The 17,192-nt window shown below is 40.7% G+C and overlaps 1 protein-coding gene and 1 long non-coding RNA gene across 2 annotated transcripts; one reads left to right on the top strand and one right to left on the bottom strand.

The window, feature by feature from the left end:
• Positions 1-1,587: 1,587 nt before the first annotated feature.
• LOC147755119 (uncharacterized) lies at positions 1,588-3,693 on the bottom strand. Its single transcript, XR_015330509.1, has 2 exons — positions 3,561-3,693; positions 1,588-3,448 (listed from the first exon to the last, which is right to left on the bottom strand). It is a non-coding gene; the product is annotated as an uncharacterized LOC147755119 (long non-coding RNA).
• Positions 3,694-4,226: 533 nt separating this feature from the next.
• On the top strand, positions 4,227-15,470 carry LOC111252935 (uncharacterized). The gene is made up of 7 exons (XM_022811603.2): positions 4,227-5,961; positions 9,727-9,986; positions 10,874-10,960; positions 11,375-13,289; positions 13,502-13,812; positions 14,250-14,450; positions 14,673-15,470. The coding sequence occupies exons 1-7, from the start codon at positions 5,361-5,363 to the stop codon at positions 14,706-14,708; spliced, it is 3,411 nt and encodes a 1,136-aa protein (XP_022667338.1). The 5' UTR covers positions 4,227-5,360; the 3' UTR covers positions 14,709-15,470.
• The last annotated feature ends 1,722 nt before the right edge of the window (positions 15,471-17,192 follow it).

Below are 17,192 nucleotides of genomic sequence, written 5' to 3'. Positions count from 1 at the left end.
ATACAAGTGGATGCAACTAGTTAAGAGAGTGTTAATGGAAGGTTTCAGGACATGAAACTACTATTAGAAATTATAACTCGTTCCTTTTTCTAATGTTGTCTGCCATGTTTTACCATATTTATTTAGGCGAAGACGCGTTGAACAGCGATGCGAGGCGCCGTTATATCAACACAGTCACAAGATCAGAACAGAGTTCGCAATAAAAAAAAATCCGAATACATAACCCAGTCGTGATAACTATTATCTTTCAGATCGAGTTATCTTTATATATTCGTAGTTCGTTCGAGAAGTAGTTATTGTTTTTCGTTGATGAAATATACGAGATTTGATCTGAAGTTATTTGAAAAACTTAATTGTCCTGTATTTTAATTAAGTTCCGTAGTTATTTACTTTGAAAATTACGCGCACCACTGACGAGAATAATATTTCAAACTTGGAATTCAAGTATTTTAGTATGTTTAAAATAAGACATAATACTGTAAGCAATTTATCGACGTGTCCGACAGTAATTTAGCGCCGAATCATTTAATTTTTATATTAACACATGTTTAGAAAGCAACGCTTAATTTCGAAACAGGTAAGATAAAGGAAAATCGAAAAAAATTGTCGAAAGTGTATTAACCTCTGAATATATGATTAGATATGAAGCGAAGTTTGCCATTCTGCAATATAATTTTGGTGTGAAGTGTCGTCAAAGAACTTCATTGGCTTTGAGTTAAATCTGTTCCCGAAATTTAAGATACGATAAGCCTTCGCGGTAAGATTTGTTTCAGCCAAGACCACTACGCACTGATCTTCAATTTTTCACTTCAGTATTACTGCGAACAGACCTGGCTCTTCACTTTACAGAGTTAGAGTTCCGTAGGAGAAAGTGTCAGATGCTTGTCGGATCAATACTTTTCTTGACATGGCAAGGCTTCTGCCGTCTTCTGCTTCCTTTCTAGCTGTACGTCTGGATATCTTGCATTGTTTGTTTTCTTAACTTGTTTAGCCAGAAAAATGGGATTATTTTGTTTTCTTGTTTTCTGCCCGTTTAGAGGACTGCCTCTTTCACTCGCGTGTCAGCGGATGACTACCCTTTTAGTCATTCTGTCTGAGGTTGTCTTCAGTACCAGTTTGCACGAAACCTGTTCGTCGCGTCCGTCTTTGTTAGGTCATTCGTGGAGTGTTACCTCATGGAAGGGAATTTTTGAGTTTAAGAACGTTGTCGTATGTTATGTTGCGCAATAACGATATCACAATGAGTCCTTTGCTATAAAAAAAAAAATGAAAAATAGATTTTCAGGTGCCCCTGTAGTCATAGAGAAAGCAGTATTATTATTCACGATCTTTCTGTCCCATAGATAATACGAAGTCACCCTCACTAAATACGACGTTTCTCTGTTTCCCATCAGAATGCCAAGGATAATTGTACAAGGTTAGCTATTTGCAATCTTCTTAACGTTCAGGAAAACAGCAAGGAAGAGTTTTCACGCCTTTAAAATAAAGCTGTGTATCAGCTTATCTTTGGCTATGAGTCGTTGTGCGTGACAATACTGTCAGCCTGCATTCATGGAAACCATCTTGCAAAACATAAAACTGGTAATCTCAGCATATAGAAAATTACGTAATGAAAATTTTTATTTATTCTTCATGTAAAAACATGGTTTTCTCGATTCAAAACGATACTTTGCACAAAATTTTTTCGATAAGTGCTGTAAATATTATATACCACAAACAAAATTTAATTGAAAGAATCTGGGCCCAATCACTGTTTCAAGCCACGCTACATGTCACAATGTATATTATATAATTTGTGTGAATATATTTTTTTTTATCACAAACTGGTTTATCACAAAACGATTGTAATTTTTTGGCAAGTACAGTTTTTTGACCCGAGGCATCGGGTTTGCGTATGTAGCTTATACGAAGAACGTGCTCCTTAAAATGTTGACGCTGTCATTAGTCTTTCTTAGTGCTTTTAATTCTTGCGTCCGATATCGCCAATAAACCTGCTATCGGATAGCTGGCTCCCGGCACAAAATGAAATCTATGCTCAAATTTGGACCCAGACCACTGCGTGTTCGAAAGATTAACAAGCAACTTTGTTACACGAAGGCCTGGGCGTTTTTCCTATCTATGCCCAATTTGCAGTTTAGAAGTTCCGCATGTACATTAGATTTAATATGTATAATATTTAATCATCCTCTGTTTTAGATTATTTCCAACTACACCAACTATCGACTAACAATTTCAGCTAAACTTTTCGTGTGCCACTAAATCATTTGGATCTTTCTAGAGCTAACGTTGCCATGTGACTTCAAGCCTACTCGATAAATGATTATGCTCTATTAAGCTACTTCAGCTGAATCGCAAATGTGATGCAAAATCTGCATAAAATGTCCTTGGCTCATATTGGACCTTTTACGTCCTTTTTTCCATTTGCTCGTAAAGGAATTGAAGATTTGTTTGTCATTCAGCCCGTATTGACGATTGGTCCTGAAAATTATTCCTTTTTCCGCCAGTATTTCATGTAAAAGTCAAAGTGGAAAACAAGCAGTAATAGTGTTATCTATTCATGATAACCTAACCGAATAATAAAGCAACGAAATTTGCTCCATCAAATTTTAGATGCAAAGGTACCCGAAGGTTTCAAACAAATGAACTGATAGATTAGCCTATTCCTCAAGCATATTTTACTAATAGGTGAATGTTTGCTGAGTACTAATTGTCATATTTATATATGTTATATATATATATATCGTTAGGGAACTTGATGTATAATGAAACCAAATTAACACAAAAAAGCAGAAAATATCATATTTCATGACTTATGCTGTGATCAAATTTGTATGCAACTTTTGATCGAGTTGAATTTTATAATCACATTCATGTATGAAATACCCATCTATATTTCGTCGACTCTAAATATCGAAGTTCTTTCTTCGGCGTTCGCGCTCTTATTTACCATTGTTCAATGTTAACTTCTTTGTTCCTCTGTCCCCATTTCTCTATCCCTCTCTCTCTTTTCCCCGCGCGTGATCAATCTTTTTGTTAATTTTCGTCGTGACCAGCAACGAGACAATGTTCATCTCTGTCCTGGTGAATTATTCACTGCCTGATTTAATATTGGGTCCACAGGACATATGGAGGGGTTTTCTCCGTTTGAAGCATATCGTTTATGACGTTAAGCACCCATTGTATGGTTCCGACTAACTCACCCGATAAGCACCTGCTAATCCTTTTCACCAATCTGCTGTGAAATCGTAATAATAATAGTGATAGAAGATTCGGGTCGGTCTGACGTAGATTTGAGAAAAAGTATTCAAAATATGGGCAGTCGTCTGGGCGAAAGCAGGATGATCAGCCGCCTCCGGGTTCTACACTTAATCCACGCGGAAAAGGCTGGCCGTGGCGATGTCTCGTACGCAAAGGTAATCCTCAAACTCTCGTAAACGAAAAAAAAAAACTAAAAAGATATTACGCTGTTACAAATCATAAGTAATATATTGGTATGTGCGTATGCCACGTATATATCTACATATATCAGGCTAATAATCTTGCCAAATGTCATCTATAACCTGCAGTTGCCAACAGCGATAACGACGTTCTTCACTTTTCGTGATTCGGCGGTTGGCGCCAGTGCCGAATAATGAATGCCAAGATGGCGGACTATGTTAGCGCGAGCGCCATCGAGATAGCGCAAAGCGATGTGCCTGTGTGCGTTGATGACCATCGAGCTGATATCGTCAAATTCCATCAAGCCAATGCGAAAGCTCGGTTAGTCTCAGTCGCTCATGCGTTCGGTGCTGCCTAGCTGGCTCGTCGACTCGCACAGCACTCACTGGCCACCTCACAGCATCAACAGCAGCAGAGGCAGCTCGGCTCGCTCCATCAAGCGGTGGTAGAGCAATGGCAGCAGCAAGCAGGCGCCAGCCAGCCCCTGTGTGCGTTGTTGCTTGTTATGAGGGGAGTGAGCCATAGAAAACCATACAGCGATCGCAGCAGAGGAGGCGGCGGCGGTAGCCGTCGTGGCCGCCGCTGACAGAGCAGCGGCCAGCCAGCAAACAGCAACAGCATAGAGATTGCTGCTGCTACTGAGGTGGCTGCTACCGCTGGCAGTGCTGATGGTGTTGCTGCTGCTGCTGGTGTTTAGGCTGCAGCGGATGTGTTTGGTTTTTGTCGTCCGTCTGTCTGTAGGGCGCTGCTGCTGCCGTCCGTTCGTAGTTCGGGTGGTGGTGATCATTTTCGTCGTCGTCGTCGTCGCAGCGATGGCAATGCGACTGGTGTTTGTGCAGTAGTTTCGCGTATTTTGTGCTGTTCGTTGAATATCATCACGGTGAAAAAGTGTGGCTGTGTTGTGCACTCGCTGCGTCGCTCCCGCAGCTGGGCTGGTTCTTAACAGAGCGCCAGTGCTCACCTCCTGCCATCGACGGAGGCTCCGGTGACAGTGAACGAGCGCCCATTTTGGACTACATCTTACACAGTGTGAACTGGTCGACCAGTTATAATTCCCGCTAGTTATTGTATATGTGTATATATGTTGTTTCGAGCTGGAAACTCTACGAGCCAGACGGCCGACGGACACTTTGCCCACCCACGGGGCTAAACAGCCAGTGTCTGCAAGGCGGGTTTGCTGCCTTTTGTTTCGACGGAAGGATCACTACGAGGCGGATTGTTCAGCAAGCTTGTACAGGAGACAGGGATGTAATCGAATCCGTGCCGCTATCGGTAGAACATCGAAATTGGGAAAACTATAGGGAAAACTCGCGAAAACTAGCTAACTTGTCGTCTGTCGGCGACGTTTACGTCGCTTGTTCTCATCTCAGCACTAGCAGCAGCAGCAGTAGCAGCAACCTTTTGTTTGTGGCCGTGTGTATTCGCGGGCACTGCAGGGCGTCCGCCCGTCCACTAACTCTCAACGCGTTTTGCTGCCCTATCATCAACGGCAACGACAACAGCGGCGGGACAATCTATAACAGTGCACCGAACAAAAACAACAACAAACCGGAACTAAGTGCAACAAATCACAGAGTATCGCCGCTGAAAATTATATCTGAACGGCTGCTGCTGCTTCTGCTGCTGTTGACTACAACTGCTGCTACTCCAGCAGCAGCAGCGGCAACAACAACAACAACAACAACAACAACAACAACAACAAACAGGGAGGGGAGCAGTAGCATAGAGCTTTGGCATTATCAGGTCGGGGCCATGGCCGCGCGCTCAGCCGGCAGTTATTGAAAAGAGGTTCGGCTGCTGGGCTGGCTGTGGCTGGGTGGTCGCTGGCCGCGGCCACAGTGGCCGCCTGGGCGCCAAACAAGCGAGTCGCGATGGCGAGAATCGCTTAGACACGACAGCGCTAGGCTACGAAAGCAGCTGACATGATGATGCAGTCGTCAATGGTGGCCAACCCCCATCACCCAGGCCACCCGGGCCATCACCCAGGCCACCCCACTCATACAAGTCATCACCCAGGCCATCCTGGTCATCCTGGCCACCCTGCTGCTGCTGCTGCTGCCGCTGCTGCTGCTGCTGCTGCTGCCGCTGCTGCTGCCGCTGGTGTTGGTGGTGGTCACGGAGGTGGTCCCCATGGCCCCCAGCCCCCGCCGCCACCTCCGCCTCCACCGTCTTCTCAGCTGTCAATCGGCCCCCCTGCTCCACCAGGCGGTCACAGCCATGGACATCCTCACGGTCCCCATGGGCCACCCATGCATCCCGGTGGACCTCCCGGTGGTCATCATCCCAGCCATCATCAGGTGCATTTGGGATCTCCACTAGGCCCCCCTCCGGGCCTTCCGCATGGCGCACCATTAACCCAACAACCACCTCCTCCTCCCCCTCAACCGCCACCACAGACGATGCAGCCTCAACAGGGCCCCCAACATCAACAGCAACAACAACAACAACAACAACAACAACAACAACAACAACAACAGCAACAACAACAACAACAACAACAGCCATCCACCTCACACTTACGTGGTTAGTACCAGTTTCATGTTTTTCATGTTGCAGCTTTCAGAATGCTCGATATTCGCACGAAGATATAGAGCCCTAATAAAGAACTCAGCTGCATTGGAAATTGGTGTATTTCAACTCAAAAATATATAATGCTATTTTGATGGTAGTAACACTTTTTGGGTAGCACCTTCATCAGATGCACCACGAAAGCCCCAGTGGGTATCTGACATGCATAAATTTTAATTTTGCTTGTTTAAGCTTGGAATTACATATGATAACTTATAATATTGAGAGCCAATGGAAGAATGAAAAAACATATACGCTTAGTTAGAAAAATATTATTGTTATATCGTTCTGCGCAGAATAAGTTTCAAGAATACTATAAACATGTTTTTTAACGGATTTTCTAAAATACGCTCAGTTATTTATTAAGCGAAATTATTTACAATTTAAATCTTTTAAGCTCTTAAGAAGAATCTTTAGGGTTTTATTTCATTTAGCAGTAAAAGCAAAAACTTAAGATGGGATAATGAATTAAATCGCATTCGTCCTATAAAAAAAATTTACGTAATCTAGAGCAAGTTGTTTTCATTTATAGGACGGTGTATTTAAGATTACAAATCTCTATCATTTCCGTAAATGAAGTCAAGCTTGCTTAGTCGAAGCATCTCCTTCTTGTTGAACATAAAACTTCTAGCTCTTACTTATTTATTGTTAAGATTATATTGTTGGTCACTAAAAAAATCGTTGATACAATAATATATCTCTTTTTCTTCTACATATTTCTTGTGGACTCTTAAGATATACACAAAATTGAAATTCGTTTAAGGTCCATCTCGACTTTATTCTAAAAAATAGTAATCGTATATAATAGGACGAATACTAAGTAAGCTCTAATTAATGGACGAAATTATCGATTTAATCGAATCTATTAAGGCGATGCTAATTTTGTGTTTGGTAAGATTGTGTTATATTCTATTGCATTCGTGAACGGTCTAACTCAAAGATTTAGATTCTGTAAACAAAAGAAAGCGGCCGCACCTCGTTATCTTTTGCAATGTTTTCCTCATATTTTCAAGAATGTTTGTATGTCTTTTTTTTAAGTTAATAAGCTATATATTAAATGGGTTTCAAAGGTTTTGATGCGGAAATTTATTGAAACTCATGGCTTATATGAAAATATATCAATATAGATACGACTTTATAATTAAGCTGTAAATAAATAGAAACATTATTGTTCCAGTCCTTTCTGTATATTATCTTTCCTTTACCCGAGAACTCAACAAAACTCATTGATTCAATGGAGTTCGATTGACCGCTTCTTGTCACAAGGGTGGGAGAAGTCAGCGGAAACCTGTCGTTAAAAAAACTCAACTAGTTGGGGTTAAATAATTCGCCTAGAAGGATAGTCGCAGTCCTGAACGATGAGAACATTAAAGAAAAGCTTTAAGCGTTTGGCTCGGCAGTCAGTTAGACTAAAAAGATTTTGAGAGGGAATAAAGAATTAATTATTCCATACAGCTTGTAATCATTTTCATAAAAAGTAATAACAGTTTTTGAAATCACCTAACTTACGAGATACCCTTGTAGTTAGCTGCTGCAAATGTTGAATGTTAAACATCTATTCGGAAATAGTGTAAATTTCATCAAAGAATTATAGCTTAAGGATAAAACATACAAGTATTCAAGAAATTATAGGAAGTTGTCGGTCTATAAAATCAAATGTTAATAAAAACTTGGAGGGTGCGGTGCCTGTGTTGCCCTCTTATCTGTACGTACGAGCCGAGCCGCATATCATTTTCCAGTCGATTCCAATACGTGTGTCAGCTAAACTTGAGCTGTATATATTGTTGTCTAACTGGAAATAGATATCTAAAACAATTTTTTTTTCAGGAAAACACTCTGTTTTGGTGCGTACTAAGAATAAAGAATAATGGTGTATAGCAAAGAGTGTTTCAGAATTTAGCCAGAGTGTATTATGCTAAACTAGCGATTTAATTGGGGGCCTTCTTTCTACGGCAGACTTATCTGCGGCGGTTTTACGATACTAGCGATGCCGTTAATTTGTATCAGGGCAAGAGTGTCACGCAGACTAATCGGGAAATATGTTGGATACCCTTTATGACAGGCTTAAGAAATCTGTTTTAATGTGGACCCTCGATACACTTAAAGGAACCACCGGTTTTTAAGAAGTTATGGGTATAACTTCTGCTTGTCCACATGGACACGATCTTTAGCCACAAATGTTCTAAGATCTACGCTAAATATAATTCTGGATTTGTATTAAAAAAAAAACTCGGACTTTTTGGTGTTAACAAGAGACAAGTTAACTGACGATAATTTTGCTTAGCTTTTTATGCTTTTGTTGTCGATAATCGGTTCTTCCTTTCTATCTATCGGGATGGCGGTTCGACTGGAGTTAATGCTAAACCGAGATTTTCTTCCACGAGATTCTATATTTGGTCACCACCATGATAACCGGTAATTGTAACAAAAGATAGGTAAGATAATTAGCATTGAAACGGACCATTATATGAAAACGACGCAGATTTTTATAAATATGAAGCTATTGAAGTAATTTAAGGGAAGTCAAGAGGATCCCTGAAGAAGATTTCAGTTTTTATTGCGTTTCTTTATCCAGATGACCTTCTCGCACACAGACTCCAAACAATTTATAAATAGAGAAAAGAAGAGACTTTCCTGAAAATTTGTTTCATGTTATTGCTTCTAATCTGCGTACTTCATTTATCACAATTAGAAAAATATTTTTTATTTTCTAAATTAAAAAAGTAGAAAAACGAAGCTGAAAAAGTAACAGATTTGCAGATAATATTAGAACGATTCGGTCTAAAAAGCAATGCAATTAGTGTGACATCTGAATTTTTTTAAGTAGAGTGGCAATGTATTGCGATAGCTAGAAACATTGTAAATTTTCTAAAGGTTTTGTTTACAAATAAGCTCACAGAAGATTTAGGGCTAATAAAATTTTTGAATATGTTTTTATATGTTTAAGAATAATCACAGCTCTGTGCTAATGGTAACACACGATCATTTCGTTGTAGAAAAGGCAGAATGTGATTTCAAAATCAACGTTTTGATAGTACTATTTATGATCAAAAATAAAATCGTAATAACAAGTCAATTTCTATATATATATATTGCTTATTTTAGGAATTAATAATAGAAAACAACAAAACGCGTTTTCCACTAGACTTTTCTATAAAATGGAAAACAACTCATGTATATTTTCATCTCATGGCGTAACCGTATTCAGAAGAATCGGTCATTATTTATATAAAACGAAAGCATTTTTGTTCAGTTTAGTCTGTTATTCACCTGTTGCATTTGACAAACAGCCAGAGCAATATTGAAAACCACATCACTGCAGGATTCCAGTTCAAGTTCTCCTTATCTGGCACTCCTTTACAAACTCTTTGCATAAGCTTACCACACTGAATACGGTGTATCTCAGTAACAAAACTCATCCCCAAAGCATTAAGTCGGTTCAAATTATATTTCACTTTGTACCAGATTTATGTAAGCCTAAACGCAAAAGATAGTATGCCGTTAATGCAGAGAAATGCAATTTGTAAAACTGGATCTTTGCTCAGCTGAGCATATTATGCCAGAACCAAAACTCCCGCGTTATTATCTAGATTACTCTCTTCATCGAGTAAATCTAAGAATCCGTCTGTAAGCATAAAGAATGTGGTAATGCGGAAACAGTAAAAAAAAAAAAAAAACTTATCCAAAACTAACAAAAAAACGTATCTGTTCTGTCTGCAGCGGTATTGAGTCAGCGAATGAAGTTGTTACAATGCCAGTTACAGTCATCGTCCAGTTCGCCAGGCGGCTCAAGTGGAACCTCAAGCTCAGGCGGAACTGGAACTCCTGGAAGCAAGCCAGCTCGACAACTGCCTTGTATCGAAGAGGCTTGGAATATACCGGTCTCGCAAGAAATGGCCTCAAAACAACAACAGCAGAGTTTGTTACACAAAGGAGCTCATGCCTTTGGCACTGCGCTACAACGGGGACACCATGGACAGGTGCGCGCTTAGCAATAACAGTTTGATGAACACAACCATTTTTGTGGGATGCTGGGCCTACAACTAAAGTGTCATTTTTACTAACATCGAAGGCATTGAAGTAATACCTTCATTCGGTCGTCTTTCGGTTATGTTTCATATACGCTAAATTTGAGTACCAGTAATCAGAACATTCATAGCCTTAAAAAACTTGTCAAAGGAATCTGAGTAGAATAAGCACATACATTTTATTTATTTATTTTTATTTATTTATATTTTTATATCAATTTGATTTACATTTCTTTATTTAAAAACCTCATAGGGTTTGTGCATTACCAGTATACAAATTCGAGCTCCTAGCTGTGTTTACGATCATCCTCGAATGTTGTCAAATCTTGAACATTTATATTAATACTATTATTTTCGGTAATCAACTTGGATGTACGCATGACATTTTAATTTTACCTTGTTAAAAAATCTATTTTTTCGCACTAACGTGTATGTACGTATCAAATGTTTATTCATGAAGGTTAATATATCCATGATTAACGTTTGGACAATCAACTGTTATTGAGACAACCAAACTCTACATGCGTTCTGTGATCATTCACAGCTGCAAATATTATTTTCCTAAAAGATCATACTGCGTTTCTAAAGACAGTTTTTGAACGACTATTCTATCAACTAGTTTTTAGTAAGAAATTAAACCACCTCATTGAATGTATTTCATTCAGAATCCATACACAGTTACCTGCCTTGGTTATGCTTTGCCATCGTAAAAATATGTCGAGGTGAAGTACATTGAAACTGATATAGAAAATAACGTAATATCATATAAGATTCATCTATTCTTGGGTGAGAGCATTTACCTACCAGTGGAAGTTGTCTCCGTTGGTTTTTGATTTCAGGGCGGACAAGGGTACAACGGCATGAATGGACCGCTAAGTAATGGCATGGAAAAACCTCCGTATTACCTATCTAATCAGGAAATGCAGGTAAACTATTTAGAGCAATGAGAAAATTTATTTAAACTTTTGGGAAATTCAGGCCTTGGTCTTAAATTAGTTTTAGAAATCGAGAGAGAGGAAAGTATTAATTATCATATTAGGTGTCGGGTGGCTAAAATGCCGCACAACAATTGTTAAGTTCCGCATTTTATATTGAGCTGAAATTTAGCAGCTCTTTAGATTGAGTATTTCATTTTAGCTCATCGCATACATTCCATGTTCGTAGTATATTTGAACTTAACCTCTACTGTGCTATAGGTACTACTGTTCATTGCGGGCATTATTGGCGCTATAAGCATTTATCCATTTCCAAAAAAAAACTGTATCTTAAGTTAGTATACTATGGTGACGATTAAGTATATGTGTGCTTTTGGTGATTCTGAACATTTACCTGTTTCCCAGATGCTACAACAACTGCAAGCAAATGTTGGAAACCTAATACCCCACCAGCGGCAGGTGTTGCACCAGTTGCAGAGTCGACATCGTTTAATGTTGCAGCATAAGAACCAGTTGCAACAACAGCAGCAACAGCAACAACAATATGCCTTTCAAGCTAATACAGAGCATCCAGCGGGAAGTGTGAAGGGAGAGACGTCAATATCTAACGGCCCACAAGCATTTGCTGTGCCCCAGCCTCCTCCGGGTTCAACGGGGCCGCACACGAACGCGCAGAACAGCGCGCTAACAGCAAATGGAGTCAAACAGGAGGCCAACGAGCCTATGATGTCAGACACTGACGGTTCTATCGATGATAAAAGCTTGATTGTCGGCTCAAAAGGGGCCAAAGAAGAATCAAGAGATTGTAAAGATGGCCTTGTTGGATCAGCGACGACAACATCCTCTGCAAGCACGAAAATAGTATACGGTGCGACGGGGACTAGCAAGGCGCCAAGACTAAAGGACGTTGGCAGCAGAATCGACGATGATGTTAACGAGGACGAAGATGCGGACCTAAGCGATGGACCCAGTCAGCAGATTCTGGTGGCGTCGCTAAAGAGCTCCGAGCTTGCCAAGTTGTTGCGCATTGGACCTAGTGCAGTCACGTGTCGAGTGTTTGAGGACCCTTTTGCTAATCCCCCATTGCCTGACGAAGATGTTGAGCCAATGGAAACGGATGCAGCAGTTGCCGCTGTAGTTGTAGGAAAATCAGATGCAAATGAAACCAGCCGTAGCTGTAAGCCAGCTGATATCGCGTTCAGACCTCCGAGTCGGGTGCCACAACTGCTTGGAGGTGATGCGACGTCAGACCAAATCGTGCATAGTTGCAAAGAGACCTTGTCAAAGTACGGCGTGCCTGCCGTGTCGATCGTCCACGGCTATGGAGGCCCTCCCCCTCGACCACCAGCCCGGCCGCCACAGCTGGCACGAGATAAACTCCTGCCTCAGGCGCCTAGCGTGTTTCTTGACAATAAGAAGCAAGCTTTTACGCCGCAGTTGCAACAGTTCTGTAATTCTAATCCGATCACGGTTGTGCGCAATCTTGGCTCAGTGTTAAAACTCGACCTGGGCCTTTTTTCGACCAAGTGCCTGGTTGACGCATATCCTGATCAGCCCGTCGAAGTGCGAACCCAACTACAGCAGAGCCTCGACGAAAACTGGGATGGTCAACGGCGCGCCCAGTTGTGGCGCTGCGAGAGCGGCAAAGGACGTTGTACGCTATCACGTTACGCACAATACCAAGCCGCGTCGTTTCAGGAGCAGTTGCGCGAAGAGCAGCAAGGCAACAATGGAAATAGCTCTCAACCTCACCTATCCGATTCCGACTCCAACTCGTCACTTGGAGTGTTCAACACAGTCGGGGGTCCTCAAGGTGCTGGCGGCGGGGGCAAGTCGAAACGCGCCAAAAAGAGCGCCGTGTTTAAAACACTCAAATTTGGCAGTCATGTCGATCTTAATGACGAGAAACGGTGGCGGGTACAATTGCAAGAGCTGCAGAAGCTGCCACCTTTTACGAAGGTCGTATCCGGTTGCAATATGTTATCGCACATTGGGCGACAAATGATTGGAGTCAATACTGTGAAATTACACCTAAAAGTGCCGGGAGCACGGACCACTGGTCACCAGGAGCATAACAATTTCTGTTCAGTAAACGTAAATATTGGGCCGGGAGACTGTGAGTGGTTTGCGACACCTCACGAATACTGGGGAGAGGTGCACCGCTTGTGCGAACGAGCACATGTCCGCTTCGACGGAGACAGCTGGTGGCCGTTGCCTGAAGATCTAACAGCTCATCATATACCTGTTTACCGATTTACACAGCGGCCAGGCGATCTTGTATATGTCAATTATGGCACCGTTCATTGGGTGTACTCTGCCGGTTAGTACCTTGAAAATCCACTTGATATTCCAGAAAAAACTGTAAGGGTGGAATATGCTTCCGAACAACGCAGGGTGTTGGTTCATAATTAGTCGTCTTACGAAAAAAAAAGAGACGTTTTTATCAAAATGAATTATCAATATTTCCGGGACAAACGTGTATCGTACTAGTTATTTGTACCTTTGTTTAATTAATTTGTTCATCATTTTTAGGATGGTGTAATAACATCTCGTGGAACGTGGGTCCGCTATGCGCCGATCAGTACCTGCTCGCGATTGAGCGTTACGAATGGAACCGCTTACATGGCATCCGTTCTCTTGTTCCCATGCAACAGCTCAGCTGGAATTTGGCGCGTAATTTACAGCTGGCAGACGAACGGCTCTTTCGGTTATTGCGCGACGTGTTGGCGCGAAGTCTCTGCCATTGTGCTCTCTTGCGCGAGTGGCTACGTGGACTACGCAAGGACGTCCGGTGGCACGGCAAAGCGCGCAGTGAGCCCACGTACTATTGTACCCTGTGTCAGGTGAGTGCAAATGCTACACACCAATTATTTTAGGGTAACCTTTTAATAATATAGTTCAAATGTAGGAACATTCATCGAAATTCTTAATTTAAGATTCTTTAATAAGCTATCTTTATCATACTAAATATCTCTCTTTAATAAGCTTATGTTAGCTACGCTAAATACGATCGTTTGAACGATTGTCAATGAAGTCTAATTATCATTCATGAAATAGCTATCTAAACCGGAGCTGTAACTTTATTCTGCGATATACATGAAACGTTTAAGCATCTCCGGGTGGGCGAAAAAGGCTTTTCAAGCTTCCAAGATTTATCAGTAAACATTTTACAGGAAGAAAGGATACTGGTGGTGAACTTGGTAATGCTTGGAAAAAGTCTCCGGCCATTTTAAATTTAATAATACATAATTTGATAATATGGATTTCTTACGTGTTCTAGACGGAGGTGTTCAACATCTTGTTTGTAAAGACCCGTCCGGGAGTTGATGGTCACGGTCTGGGCCCTCTCTCCAAGCGGATGGAGGTCCATTGCTTCTACTGCGCGCGCAAGGCCTCGCCAGGCCTGCATGAATATGTTGTTCTAGAGGAGTACTCGATGAATGATCTCAAGGACGTCTACGATCATTTTCAACTTCGGGAGGTAAGCTTGCAACTCAGGTTATAAAAATAATCTTTGTGTACTTTTATTCAATTCAAACAGGTCACATTTGAAATCGCATACTGCATATATATATATCAAATTTGTTGTGACAGGGTTTAAGTTTATTTAAAATAAAAAATATGTTTTGGCTCGGAAAAAAGGCTCGGAAAGAGAACTATATGTTACCAAAGTAAGCGAATTTGCTTTGCTTTTTTCTTTCAGGTGGCACCTTCTTCATCGAGTACTTCGCTTTCATAGAGAAAGAAAGAATACGAATTTTTAACGAAATTGCGCAAAAAAGGACGGTACATACTGGAGGAACAACATCACAGCAACGATGCAAATAATGCTGATTTCAATGGCAAAAAAATGATGTTATATGCCGGCGGCCGGCCCGCGCGCTCGTGAATGTACATATGTAGTGTAGTAGCCATACTAAAAATAAAAAGGGAGAAAGAAATAGTTGGAAACAAAAAGGAAAACCGATACTGGGAAAAAGAGAAGACTATATCATTAACAACAAAAGCCAGTCACACACTTTAATAGAAAGAAGAAAAATGACGGGGGCAAAGACTGTCCCTACAATTATTATAATTATTATTATATATTGTTATTATCATAACAGGAGGACGCTGTGGACGACATAGATTTCGTAGAGATGACACTCTTCTACATATTCGATAATACCTTTTACTATGACTCCGCGGATCAGTCCTTTCCCAGGACAGAAAACAACTGGATTTGTAACATAAGTTATACATAAATCTTAAAAAAATAAGGAAAAATTACCCTATCAACAACTTGTACCTTGCACGGGTCCTCTCATAATACCACTAGGGTTCTCGGCAGTAGAGCAATGCCACCCGGGTGAAGGTAAACAAATATTAAGACTCTAAGATTGCCTGCCCTGGATTCCGATATAGAAACTGAAACAATTAGAGAGTATTACTAAAAGAATATATATATATATATATATATATATATATATATATATATATATATATATATGAAAAGCAGAAATCCATGCGGACAGAGACACACAAGTTTATTACGGCAGTAAGGGCAGAAGTGGCGGCAAAAGAACTCTACACAAAAAACATAGACAGGAGACCCTTCCCTGCATCACATCCAGTTGGACGGGAGAAGCAAATAGTTGAAACTGGAGCAGAAGAACAAGGAACGAGGAGTGAAAATCTAAATAGTTAATCGCAGTAGACAAAGCAGCCACAATAAAGGGCGACACTAAAAGAGCAAAAATCAATAAAGGAAACTTCCGCTTGTACTCAAATTGACTCCCAGTAGAATACGCAGGTAGGAAATTTGAGACAAAGATTAGCAGGAAACAAAATTAGATAAACTAAAATGATGGCGTTGACGTTAGTGGTGATAACAACCAAAAGGAACAACAACAACAACCAAACTGAGAGAAGAGTTGCGAAGACCGCCTGTTTTTGTGGATGGTATGCGTGCACACGTGGCTACCCCGGTATAGGCGTGTTTATGTGCGTGTTTGGCGTGCGCTTGATTTGTGTTTGATGTGTCATTGTGCGTCAGTGTGATGGCTAGATGTGTGAGAAAATGTTGGTTTGAACCGAGTGTTTTGATGGTATCGTGGTATGAACGTTTTGCTTATCCATCTTCTGTTGTGCCTGCGGGGCAAAAGCAGAATAAAGGTTAAAGCTGAACCTGCGGAGGACGAGGGAAATGATTAACGACAAGTAGCGCCCAGTTAGCAAGATCCGAAACTCAGGCCGGCGAGGCAATGTCACCACGTCTGCCCTGTAATAATTTTTCTTCGGCCAGAAATGTAATTTATTCGCTTAATTGTTTTACGATGACATGGGAAGACATGAGAGAAAAAGTGTGGAAATATAAGGTGGAAGCGACGTCAAGAAAATAGTAAAATAAGGAGGGACAACTAAGAGCTAAATAATAATTATAATAATAAATAGATATAAAAATAACAGTGGAAGAGCGAGCGAACGAGAGAAAAACAAATGTGCGAAAATGAGAGCAAGTACAGCGAGAAAAAGGGAACGAAAAGATACGAAAGAAAATGTTATCAAAAGCAATTATTTGCTTAAATAATAAAATCTAAAAATAACACTTTATTACAAAAAAAATATATGAAACCTATTTTTTGTTCTTTTTATAGCGGTATAGTTAGTTCACATTGTTCATTTATGTCGAATTCTGATACGAATGTACCTAAAAGCTAAAGAACCGTTAAATATTTAGTAAAATCAGTAATCAATAATATCAATTAGAGCAAACAACAAGTGGAATTTTTTACGTCAACCAGCAAGGATCCTGAAAAGAAGCCACACAATTTGTCTGTGCGTACAAGCAGGAGAGAAGCTGTTGAAACGTCGGTTCGCCTAGCGCGGATGTCGCATCTGTCCTTGAGATGATCGGCGTATTGATGAGCTTTTCACGTTCGGTTGTATCACACCTAAGGGGCTATTAACAAGCGTTGGACTATAACAAAAGAGTTGTTCAACATCTTCGTTATACCTGAATTCAATGTCCTGGCCTATTTCCAAACCAAAGATCTCTACATGCCGCGAAGACCTGTTAAATACTACTGCGTGAAATCAATTTCCTTTAGCGTGAACAACTACTGGTCACAGTTCTTGTTTTTTTGCGACCCGTGGACAAACAAATAAATTTTGCTCATGGTCCTCTTTGTCAGACGCTACGATGACACACAATACGACACTGCACTTAAATCCAATTTATAGT

The sequence above is a fragment of the Varroa destructor genome, unplaced genomic scaffold (assembly GCF_002443255.2).
Source record: "Varroa destructor unplaced genomic scaffold, Vdes_3.0 BEIS01000006.1, whole genome shotgun sequence".
In the NCBI taxonomy this organism is placed as follows: Eukaryota; Metazoa; Arthropoda; class Arachnida; order Mesostigmata; family Varroidae; genus Varroa; species Varroa destructor.
This window is presented reverse-complemented; position numbering and strand designations above follow the sequence as displayed.

What these genes read in the sequence shown, in the direction of transcription:
- LOC111252935 (XM_022811603.2), top strand. Translation starts at nt 5,361, where the DNA reads ATGATGATGCAGTCGTCAATGGTGGCCAACCCCCATCACCCAGGCCAC. An exon ending in ATCCACCTCACACTTACGTG is followed by an intron (nt 5,962 to 9,726) that starts GTTAGTACCAGT and finishes TTCTGTCTGCAG; the next exon opens with CGGTATTGAGTCAGCGAATG. An exon ending in ACTATTGTACCCTGTGTCAG is followed by an intron (nt 13,813 to 14,249) that starts GTGAGTGCAAAT and finishes TACGTGTTCTAG; the next exon opens with ACGGAGGTGTTCAACATCTT.